The sequence below is a fragment of the Eschrichtius robustus genome, chromosome 14 (genome assembly GCF_028021215.1).
Source record: "Eschrichtius robustus isolate mEscRob2 chromosome 14, mEscRob2.pri, whole genome shotgun sequence".
NCBI lineage: Eukaryota > Metazoa > Chordata > Mammalia > Artiodactyla > Eschrichtiidae > Eschrichtius > Eschrichtius robustus.
In genome coordinates, this window is record NC_090837.1 from 9,604,153 (window position 1) to 9,616,346 (window position 12,194).

Here is a 12,194-nt window from a genome sequence, read left to right on the forward strand (position 1 = left end):
GTTGTTTGGCCCCCCCAAACAGCAAGAGGGCCCCATCTTGCTCCTGCCACAAAGGACTCCTCATGCTTATATCTACTAACGGTCATTCATTCACAAGTGTTTTTTGAGTGCCTTTATGCATCTGGCATTTAGCTAGAACCTGTGGCTACAGCTGTGAGCAAGACAGGCACAGTCCCCACCCATGAGGGACTGACATTCCATTGGAGGGAATATGAGCAATGAAGATCCTAGACACTGTGCCAAGCACTTTACCTGCTTACAATCTGGTTCTCAAGGGTTTGCTCAATAACACTTTGGGCACAAATTTTTATCCCCATTTTACAGACACAGAAACTAAGGTTGAGTATCTTGTCCAAGGTCACACTGCTAGTGAGGGGTCAGAGCCAGAATTTTGACACAGGTCTGTGATCCCTGAACATGGTCATTGTTCCCCAGACAAATGAGGCTCTTTCAGGGTTTCTGACACATAGCATTTATGCATTCATTTATTTGACCAACAAACATTTCTAAAGTGCCTACTATGTAACAGGATCTGTTCTAGGCACTGAGCATAAGGAGGAAAGGACCAAAATCTCTGTCTTGCTATCATGGAGTTTTCATTCTAGTAAATAAAATATATAGTGTGTTTGATAGTGATACATGTTAAGAAGAAAACTAAAGGCAGGAACAGAGAGGCCAGTTAGGGGGCTGTCACAACAATCCCATTTCCTCCGTGTGGGATGCTTAACTTTCTTAACCAGCTCATCCCCTGACCCCAGGTCAAACATTCCCACCTTGGTGACTCTACCCCAGTCACAGCAAGTCACCTTGCTCTCTGTGTTCCCATCATACTTTATTCATACTTTTCATGTTGTACTTAGGCACACAGTGTTGGAATTGACCTGTGTGTCTCCTCCACTGCACTGTGAACTCCTCAAGGACAGGGGCTATGTTGGTTAGTTTCTGTATACGAGTACCTAACACTGTAACTAGCACAGATTTGGGGCTCAGTAGTTAGTTGGATGGATGATTAGATGGGGATGGGTGGTTCGATGATTAGATGGATGGATGGATGGATGGATGATGGATTGATGACTGGTTGAGTGTGAGTGATTGGATAGATGGATGTTGGATGATCAGTTGGATGAATAGATGAATGGATGATCAGTTGGAAGATAGATGATCTGTTAGATAAATGGGCGGATGGATGAGTGGATAAATGGATGGTTGGTTGGGTGATTGGATGGATGTTGGATAAAGGGCTTCCAGCCTGGGTAACTTACTAGGTACTGGCAACCCCTGCCCAAGTTGGGAACCACACAGTGATTTAATTAGTAGAAGCAGGTAAAACTCTTATCTCTCCCTTGCCCCATCAGTTTCCCTACCCATGCAAAGGCAATTCAGGGCATATGTTAGGGTTTCACTCTTCTCCAAGTCTGCTCTGGAGGTGTTGTCTTAATGTGATGGCCTTTGTCCCTTTTACCAGAATTATTTATGCCCTAACTTGTCTTATTTGGTTTCTGAGCTCTTGGAGGATATAGACTGTATCTGATTTCCCTTATCTAATGCCTAGCACACTGGAGATCATGGATGGATGGATGGACGGCTGGATGGGTAGATGGATGGTTGAATGTACAACATCTCTAGTTGCATCTCCCTGCAGTAAAGAGAAAGCAGACTTCCAGGTTTGTGTTGGGGGGAGTTGGTGACTGTATTGAAAGTCATAATCACTGGTCATCCTTGTTTTCCAGACCTGGCCTGGAATCTCAACTGCCACTTCATCCATATATCCTTACAGAAGATAATATACATAAAGTGCTTAGCACATTCCATAAATACTAGCATATATATGTGTGTGTGTGTGTGTGTGCATATGGCATAAATGTTAGCCATGAGCTATTGTTTTCTATAAGGAATGTCTGTGTAAGGTTTCATTTGGCGAAAAAGTTCTAGGCCTCTGAAAAGACAACATCTGGTGGCAAATATCAGAAAGGTATAACAGGGGCACAAAGGAGATGCCCAGACTTGGAGGGGAGGGTTCAGGAATCCTTACTGGAAGAGGGGACATTTAACCCGAGGCACAAAGGATGAGTAAGATCAGCTGCATAGACAGAATGAGATCATCTGAGCTGAAGGAATGAAGTCTGTTGAGCCATGGAGTCGGGAGACCCTGTTGCCTTTGGATTCCTGCAAGGCAGGAAGGTTGGTTGGGAAGGAAACAAAGAGATGGGAAGATGGGAAGGACTCGCAGGGGCCCAGTGACACCTAGATAGGAAGTATGGCGATTGTCCTAGAGCAGTGGAGAGCCACAGGTGGGTTTTGAGCAGAGGAGGGACAAGTTGAGGACGAGTTTCTTTCCTTTCATGCAACCCCTTCAAAATATGGGAACACCTGAGGTCCTTGCTTCCTTAGCCCCTAATCCCCAGCAATCACTGCATCGTTTTCAGGTCTCTTCTCAGAGTTGGTATTAGGGGGACGTGTCTGAGTGTGAGGGTGTCTTTGGAGCTGAGAAGAGTGTGAGCACATGCTGGGGGAATTGACATGCATATGCACAATTCAGATGTGTATTTCCCCTGTAAGAACATAGCAGCTAGCTCAAAGTTTTGTACATCATTGACACTTCAGGTCAAGATCATGTGTTAAATTTCTTTCAAAACTAAGTATTCTTGTACGATTCCCAGTCCTTCCTGGTTGAGGAAACACAGTTGAACTGAGAATGTTCAACTTGCTCTCCCCATAGATAACCAACAGTTTTCCTTCCCCACCCAAGAGCTACCTTCCCTCTGAGGAAATCCAGCCTCTTAATCAGCTGTGTGGCTTGGGCAGGTAGCCTAAGCTGTTTTTGCCTTAGTTTCCTCATCTCTAAAATGGGAGACTCAGATTCAGTTAGTGTTAGCTAAAGTGTGGGACATACCCCCACTGTTAGGACGTGAGATGACTGTAAGTAGACCTGACATTAGAAGGGATTGACCTGTGTCAGGAGGAACAGTTATCCCTTCTCAGTGGTCATTCATTCCTTCTCATTGGAGCAAGAAGAAAGTCTCTACCTTTAACACCTCTCCAGCACTTGCCAGTCTCCTTTTATAACAAAGACAAACAGCAATGCTTTGTTTTCATTGTACTTTTATTTTAAAGACTACCTTCTGTTTATGGCATAGTGTCCTCTAGTGATAAAAAGAATTTCCTTTTCAAATGTACTTACTTAGGTTAAAAAGAGAAGGGGTTGTTATGTAAAGGTCAAGAACAGGCAAATTTTATCTAGATGCTAGGGTCAGAATGATAGTTACCTTGAAGGGGGTACTAACTAGGAGAGGGCACAAGGGAACCTTCCAAGGTGCTAGGAGTGTGAATATTCTGTGTATCTACCTGGGCAATGGTTATAAGGGTGTAAAAGTTTGAGCTTAAAATTGAACTTAAAATTATACAAAAAGAAAGAAGAGTCAGTTTGAAGATAAATATCATGGAAATAGTAATTCATGTGGAATATCAATATGGCAAAATGCATGCAGAGGGGTAGTATGAATGGTTGAAGTTCGGACAGTGATGGACTGGACAACCTTGAAAGTTCCTTCTGGCTCATATGTTCTGAGACTGTGAGTGCCTTGGAAATTCCAAGGGTGCCCAGCAAGCTGATGGCAGACGCTCTCAGAGCTAGGGCCACTCCCCGGGCAGTGGGCATTTGCCGTGGGCAAGCAGTGGGGCTGTAGGTCCCATCAGAAGAGCCCTTCTTCCCTGCCCCAGCCTCTTCCTGCTGGTCCTAGTCCTGGGTGCAGCTCAGTCCCAGCTTCCTTTCTCTCTGCACACTGGCCCGAGCCTCAGCTGCGTCTATCATCTGCTTCAAGCTCATTAAAATTATTTCTTTTTTAGTTGCAAATGGGCTGTTTATGATGATCATTATTTGAATGGTCTGCGCCGGGCTCCGGGCTGTCTGTCTGCTGCTGATGGCCAGTTAATCAGATGAGTCTTCTCCCTGCCTGGGCCTGGCGCAAAGTCTGGGGCTGTGTTAATCGTGGCTCCCCTAGGGCTGGGGGCTGGGGGCCAGGTGGGAGAGGATCCCAAGTTCTGCTTGATCATCAAAGAGGCCCTGCTAGCTGTGTATGTGCATGGGGGTTCAGACACTTATTTCTAAAACTCAGCTTCAGACTGGTGCTGGTTTATGTTTATGAGAGTTTTTTATATTCCTTCAAAATAAATACAGTGCTGTGAGCTTTTTTATTTTAAATGTGTTTATTTTAAAAGACACGTCAATTCTGTCGTTGGCTGTCTTGCTCTGTTAATGTTCAAATAGCCTATCTTTTAGGGTGGGAGGGAGTGGTTTTTAATGTCTTTGCCTGATAGAGTAAAACTTGTCAGTACTCTGTCATCCTTTTACTGGGGGGCGGGGGTGTGAGATTTTTACTTACCTGTGAAATCCAGAACTCTTAGAATCACTGATCTAGTGCGGCGTCCTTTGAGCTCTCAGTTTATCTAAATTAGTATCAGCCAACATTTCTTGAACACTTAGTACTGTGCTTGATGCTTTACACATTCATAACATTTAAAACAAGCTCCCTGAACATCCCCCAGCTAGTGGGGAAGTGGAGCAGAAACCCTGTGAAGAGTAGGGCATTACAATTTTGCCTTTATAATCCACCAAGGAGATAATTCACAGCTGAATTATTAGGACTGTAATTTGTTTCTTAGTCCCTGCTTGAATTAACCTTACAAACATATTAATGTGCTCGTCACATGAGATGATGTATATAAGGAGCTTAGCATGGTGCCTGGTACATATAAGCACCCAATAAATGGTAGTTATGATTAGTTACTATTATTGTTGTTGGTGTTGTTAGTGTACTAACCATAGAAATGTGGCAAGAATTCAGAGTTGAAGGATGAGCATAGATGTAAGGCAAAGGTAAGAAGAACATGGACGTCAGTCATGATGTCCATCGTATGCTCCTCTAGGGATGAACAGGAAAGACCCCAAGAGCTGGGCTTCTGTGGGGCTGGGGTTGGAAGCCTGCTGATGTTCCCCATCTGGTCTCACCTCTGCTCTGTCTACAGTGTGGATGCAGCAGACAGATTTGTACCCACCAGCAACCTGGGAGGTTAGGGTGGAGGGAGCCAGTGCAGTCGCACGGCATCGATGTCTGGTTCAGCACATCGGACAGTTGGACTTAACCTGCTCTGAGATTTCCTTTTGGAACTTGAGTTTGATGTTTTAAATAAGGAGTCAAAGTTCAGCCCCCACCAGATTGCTGGGAGAGGCAGTATCCCAGAGATAAGAACATTGTGTCAGATATATGATCATTCAAAACCGTGTGATGTTAACCCAAGTCCCAGTTCTGTTTGTCCTGTAGCCATGTAAACATCACCTCTTTATCTTCAAGATGGACGAGAAAAACTAAGAAAAACTGTGAGCACTCTGCCACAACTCAAATTGACCATGACACTCCAGTTACTTCTCTCCTGCCAAGCGAGGGTCTGTCCACCTGGCTGCACCACATAGTTGGTTTTTGTCTGCCTTTGGTCAGTCCCATTGCTGCTAACACAGATCTCTCCCTAGTCACTCGATATTTTGGTCATGGTCAATTGTGGTTTCTTTATTGGAAACTACAATTATTTTTAAATGATGATAAACCAGAAGTCTCCTTATTTTCTCTGTCACCTTGGTAGACTGTCAGAAATTGTTTCTGTTTCTCTCTCTTCTCTCCCATGACACCTTGTTCCTTACCTGGCTCAAAAATTCAATGGGACGTTTGGACTGGAAGCCCTGCACCTTGGAGTTGGTGTACCCGGTGCTGTGGCATAGAATTGATATCAGCACCTTGGAGAGCACCACATTTCCAAGTCTCTTGCCCCTCTATTTTATTGGCTACTTTCTTGCCTCGATTTTCCTCCCTTCTAGTCTTAATGATTCTCCAAAGAGGTTAGACATTTCTCCAGAAGTAGAAATTCCTTCCCCGATTCTCCCAAAGGCTCCATAGGCAGAGACACTTATCCTGGGTTTGGGGTATGCGCTCCAGCCTTTGATGGGTGCGAGGTTTATGGTGCTACGGTGAACTGCTATTGAGCAGATTTACCGACTCGCAGACATGATATAAGACGATTACCATGCATTTCGTCTCTTAGAGGGAAAAGGATTTGCAGCAGGTTAATAGTACTTTTATTTCATTATCTAATAGTGAAAGTGTTTCATTGTGTGTGCAAGATGAATGCGTATTAGCAATGACAAATGGGGTCTTTCAACACGGTGCCGGGCCTCATCATACATATGTTAGATTAAAGAGTTCACCCTAGAAATACACTCTTGCATCTGCTTGTGTGTTTTTAATAAATCTGATTGCAGAAATTTATTGCATCACCGGATTTAGGAAATTATGGGGCTTGATTGCTGCAGATATAATCGGGTGATATATACAGAAATGCTCCTCTAGTTATCGTCCAGAAAAAAGCCCATCTCGGGATGGTGCAAGAAAGCAGCAGACCACATAAACAGAGCATTTCTTGAATTATGCAAATGAAATCCATGACAACTCATGGTGAATTATTCTCCCCTCGTGAAACCGCCACTGTTAAAGTGAAGAAAGCTGCGAGAGGGGTGATCAAATATACATGTACAACCAGCAGACATTGTGTCATGTGTGAGCTGGAGCGTCCCCCACTTCCATCTCTCACTCTCTTTTTTTCCCTCCTTGGTTCATCCTGTAAAAACCTGGTCTGAAACCTTCATTGCACATAAGCAGGCAAGGCTGCTTCCAATCCTGTTCTTCTGAATCCAGGAGTCTTCAATGAAATATTTCTTATACTTGAAGTGAACCTTAGATAATTTACTGCAGGATACACAAAAGGTCATCTTGCTTCTTATTGGCACCTTCATTTTTCCAAAATCTACAGAAATTAAAAAGCCATCTATATCTTAAAAGGCGTATTTATGAACCCTTAAGTGTAAGTCATAGTTGGAACAGTTCCCACCTCTGATACATGAAAGCTGTCGACAGCACTTTCTTACACTATAATATGCCCATACAATATGCCGCACTTTACTATTTTGACACCGTTTGGAGATGTTTTCTACAGTTACTGACAAGCTTATGCCATCACTCCCTTGGAAATTTAAGAGGTGGGGCAGAGGCGTAGGGGAGAAATGAAAAAAAACAACTCCACCCAACTTTATGGGAGATTATTGATCTGGCCTGACTTCTGACAAGCAAAAAAAGCTGTCCTGGATTTTTTTCGGTTGCATCCCCAGTTTCGTAAATTATTCATTTGTGCCAGGAGTCAATATCCTATCTTTTCTCAGCTTTTTTGTAAGTTAAGGAAACTTGTTTGGAATGCTGTTTTGTACGATGATTAAAAAGGAAAAGGAGGAAAAAAATCTTTTTCTTTTCTCTCTCCCTCTCTCTCTTTTTTTTTTCTTTTTTTTTTTTTTATTGTTCCAGAAGGAGCTTAATTCCGTCGCTTCCGAGCTGTCTGCACGGCAGGAGGAGAGTGAACATTCTCATAAACATTTAATTGAACTCCGCCGGGAATTTAAGAAAAATGTACCTGAGGTACAGTATAGTTGCTATTATAGAATTAACTCAGTAGGAATGCAGATTTTTCTCTGTTCAAACTGTATTTTGAAAACTATAGACATAAGTGACTAACAAGAAAAGAAGCTAATTAGCCACGAAGAAAAATTACAACCCACAACCTTTCCGCGTTTCTCAGTATAGCGGTGCTCACTGGTGCTGTCTAGAGTAAGAGCAGGACGCTTCTCCATGGAAGTCATTGTTTTTGAGGGCTCTATACAACATCTATTTTCCCCTCACATTAATGTCTAAGTCAAATGCTTGGCCTTGACGGCAAAGACAACTTGTCTAGAGTTCCTGATTTTATTTTGCTTTCCCATTGGCGTCCAGGAGGTGATGGCTGTAGACTGTCTCACCCTCTCTGGTCCTTCCCTTGATCTCCATGTCTGAAACTGTCTCCCCCGCCTGCCCATAAACGTGCCTCATTCCCCCGCTTCACCTCCTCCTTTGCAACTCCAGCCACCAGCGTTGTCTTTCCCAGCTGCCATGAGGGTGGTCCAGGTAATGGCCAGCCCCTGCAATGTAAGAGTCCCCCAGGGGAAGAGACGAGAATGGACACGTTTCTTTCTTCACAAGGGTGAATGTGTGAATTTTTTTTCCTCCTCTGTCAGGCTCCCTGTTGCTTCTCAAATTTTTTTTTTTAGTGATGGAAATAAACACAAATAGGAAAAAGAAAACCTTCTGACTCCATATAATGTTGGCAGGGATGTGACACATCAGAGCCATTACCGGAAACAGATACCCTGCCCATTCCCAAAGCCTGCTGTGCTTCTCTGTGGTCAGCAGAGGGTTGAGCTCTCTGTCCCAGGCTGCTCAGGTGGCCTGGATCTTGGAGGAGGGCCAGACAGGGTCTGCCATTCCAGAGGTATCAGACCTGGACATGTTGATTCCACTCTGCCTGTTGGAATCACCTAGGGGTCCTGTTGCCATCTTACTGATGGAGGCCATGGAAAGATGGAGAAGAAGCAAGCCCACCCAGGAATCAGGCCACATAAGTGCAGAGGGGTCAGTCTCTTAGCTGTGAAGTCCTCCTCACACCAGTCATAAATATCTTTGGTTCTTCAAGGCAAGAGTGGGAAGTAGGATCTAGTTAGAACTTGTCCATGGAGCAAGTCTGGGAGGAATCAGGTTTGAGAGCTGAGAGAGAGTACGCTTGTAGAAGGGGCAGGAATCTCATATCTGAGCGTGTCTCCCATGTTATGGCTTCAGAAAGGCCAAGTTAAGTCCTGGGTTTGACTGGGAGCTAAGAAGGCATAGGGAGATTCTGAGCATCCTTCCCTTCCCTGTTAGAGCAGAGAACAGCTTGGTCTTTAAACCAGTTTTTCTGCCCAGAAGGAGAGAACCAGAAGCTTTGCCTCTGACTCTCCAATCTCTGGGAAGCAGAGATGAAACGGCCACAGATCTTCCCAGCCCACCATTTTGTCCTCCTTCCCCCAGGCCACGTGGGAGCCCCCAGGTGATGAGGGAAATCCAGGCCAGGTTTTAAGCCTCTGAGTTCGGCTTACATAATTTTAATACTGCATAATTATGCAATTATGTAATTAGAAGGAATAAGTTTCCATTCCTATTATAGTCGCGCCTCTGAAAATTCTCATTTTTGGAACTAGCCTCTCCTGATGGGGGAGAGTCATGCCAAGACTTTATTTAAGAACATCATCTGGCTGGTGCCCCGCTCACCTCCTGCTGATGCCTTTGCTCAGTTTCCCCCAGGGGTTAAGCAGACAGGGCAGTGGGCTTCTAGAAATGGCTGGCATTGGCCCAAAATCCCACCCCACCCCCACCATGGGTCTCAGATTTGAATCCCCTAAATTCATTTGAGTGTGGGGTTGTGAACAGAGCCTGTTTCGGGAGTCTGTTGACCTGCATTGAAATCCCAGCTGCGCCACTCACTTGCTTTGGGACCTTGAACAAGGCAGCCCCTCTCGGGGCCTCTGTGTCCCTTTCTGTAAATTCAGGGGACTGGAGATGGTTTTTGAGCCCTTTCCAACACGGGCATTTCCTGAACCCAGACCAGAGTTTTCCTGTTGATGTGTTTTATTTAGTCTGTAGAGGTCTTTCACATTTTACAGTAAGTTGTCGATGTTTAGCATCTCTGGTTTCACCCCAAAGCTTGGATTTCCGATATCTTTTGAGACTGTTTGGTAGATCCGGCCACGTGGATGCTCCACGCCCCAGTGGCAGTCATGAGAAACAGCCGAGCAGCCGCCGCTCACATTACCAAGATGCTGTGCTCCCCTGAGATTTGCCACGGGACAGCCTGTCTCCCTCCTGTCCACTTCCTCCAGCCTCTGTGGGCATTGGAGTTTACAACCCACAATCTAGGTTTTCTTAAGTTTCGTTTTCTGCGCTCAGCCCTTGCACTCACGGTTCTTTATGATCAAATAAATCCACTAGGTTCACACGCACTCCCTACGTCCCTCCTGAAGATCCCCTGCATACATCAGTATATCAGTGGCTCTGAGAAGCCCTGGGGGCCACAAATCAGTGAGGAAAGCATAGCCAGGACCCAGAAGAAGGATTTTTTTCCAGGGCCAGAAGCAACACAATCCTATTTCATAGTTAAGGGATTTTATTCTTCACCTGAAATATGTATTCTTCAGCTCATCTCTTCCTTTCCTGCTTCTGTCTGCTACCCCCTCCCTCTCCATTCTCTCCAGCTCCCCTCAGCTCCTCCTCCCAAGGGGGTCTCTTGCGGGCCATAGAAGACAGTGGTTAGGGGAGTCACCAGTGGGTCTCAGAGGAAACTGGAGCATTTATGGTTGGGATCTTGGTACCCTTGGTTCTAATCCCTCTTGCACGCTGGAGAGAACTCATGGGAGTCCACCAGGGATGCCCTTGGGGCTGGGAACCTCAAGGTCACTTGAGAAAGGCATGAAATTAGGGTCTGGAAAGAGGAGGCTGCCTTCTGAAGACAGCCCAATGGCATAGAGTTGATCAAACATTTACAGAGCCCTTCCTCTGAGCTGGGTGCCGTGGCAGGTGACCCCACCAAGCCCCCAGAAACCCCACCTTCTGGTGAGGAAGGAGCGACCGTGCAGAGTGGTGTTGCTACAATGCCAAATGCAGTCTTTGCTGGAGGGGGCAGCTGGGTGGGGAAGCAGAAGTGGCACCCTAGGGAGACATCTCCCGAGCAACCTAAAAGACAGAGGTTTTCATATAGGAGCTTTGGTGACATGGCCCTGGGTGTGGAGCCTTTCCAGCCCCTGCTCCAAAAAATGTCCCATGATGGACCACCAGTCCAGCAAGGTACTTTGCATAAAAGAGCGTTCCATGATCAAATCCATTTGGGAAATGCTACTTCCTCTCTCCCTCTTCCAGAAATTCCCATTGTGCATTATATAAAAGGCTCCAAAATGTCCTGCAGGGAAGAAACTTGATGTTGTGCTTGATGTGTCCTAGTCGGATCTGGCTTGGCACCTTGGTGTGTGTTTGTGTCTGTCTGTAGGTGTATATATGGGGAACCCTTATGAAATCTCATGGAGTGCAGGTCCCACGGGATACACTTGGGAAATACTGATTTGGGGGACAACAATGAGCTGCAAACAGGGGCCATGGGGGTATCCCACTTGGCACCATGGTGAACTCTTCGCTGATCTCTTTTACAGGAAATCAGAGAGATGGTGGCTCCTGTATTAAAAAGCTTCCAAGCTGAGGTAAGACCCAAGGCCTGTGGCATGTCACAAAAATACTTCCCAGTTCCCTCTCCTCTCCCACCTGGAGTTGCCAGAGGATGCCAGCAGCAGAGAAACTTCTCTACCCCCATTGCAAACTGCCCCATGCCCTCCTGATCAGCCATGGTATCATGATAAGAATGGGTTCTCTGTTCTATTTGATGGGATTTCTGCCTGCTCTGAAATCCTCTCTACCACCCATCCTCTGAGGATATAAAATCTACAATTTTCACATCCTTTCCTGCCAACCCATCGGGCCCTAGTTCCTTTGGCAGCAGCTGAGCTGTCCTCAGCCAGTTGTTTCTCTTGCCTTCCTGGATCCCGGGGATGGAGCTGAACCTCCCCTGTTTCTCCTCTTTGCTTGACTTTGTGACCAGGATTCTGAGAATGTCCACTTGTCTGGCTGGTGCAGGAGGTAGGCTAGGAAAAGAATGGAATTACACTGAGTCAGGCGAGTGGAAGGGAGGGCCATTTCTCCAATGTTCTGTCTTCAGGGGGCTCTTCTCCGTCTTCCCCTGTATTCAGGCAGGACCCTGGAAGGATGGGGCCTTCTCAGAGCTCGCCAGTGGAGATGCATTTTAAGTCTGTCGTCTGCCAAGTGCCACATTACTTTAAATCTGTCTCTTCGGAACTGCATAAGCGCATAAGGCAATATTAAAGTAAACAATAACTGGATTTACACAAATGTCGCTGATTTCCATATTTTTCATCCTTTCATTTTATTACTGAGTTGACTGATGTGCTTATTTATTTATAGGGCCATCCGGTATTGATTCATTTGGTTGTAAGGTGCCTGAGCTGGAAGGGGTAGAAAAAAACCAGAAAGAAGACCAATCATGTTGGGAATGTGTTGTCATGGCTTTATGTTTTTAAAAAAAGGCCCCCATCTGCCAGCCCATGGTCCCCTGAGAAATACTCAGCACACAAGCCCTCTCAGGCAGCTGATCCCTCTGTCCAGCCCAAAGACAGGCAGTGAGTGTCTTGTGTA

The 12,194-nt window shown here is 45.5% G+C and overlaps 1 protein-coding gene across 1 annotated transcript in view; it reads left to right on the top strand.

The window, feature by feature from the left end:
• The window catches only part of CUX2 (cut like homeobox 2), a 262,762-nt gene that overhangs the window by 149,872 nt on the left and 100,696 nt on the right, over positions 1 to 12,194 (top strand). Inside the window, exons 2-3 of the mRNA XM_068563131.1 lie at positions 7,404 to 7,514; positions 11,141 to 11,188. Coding sequence (XP_068419232.1) covers positions 7,404 to 7,514; positions 11,141 to 11,188 — 159 coding nt within the window. The remainder of the gene's footprint in view (positions 1 to 7,403; positions 7,515 to 11,140; positions 11,189 to 12,194) is intronic.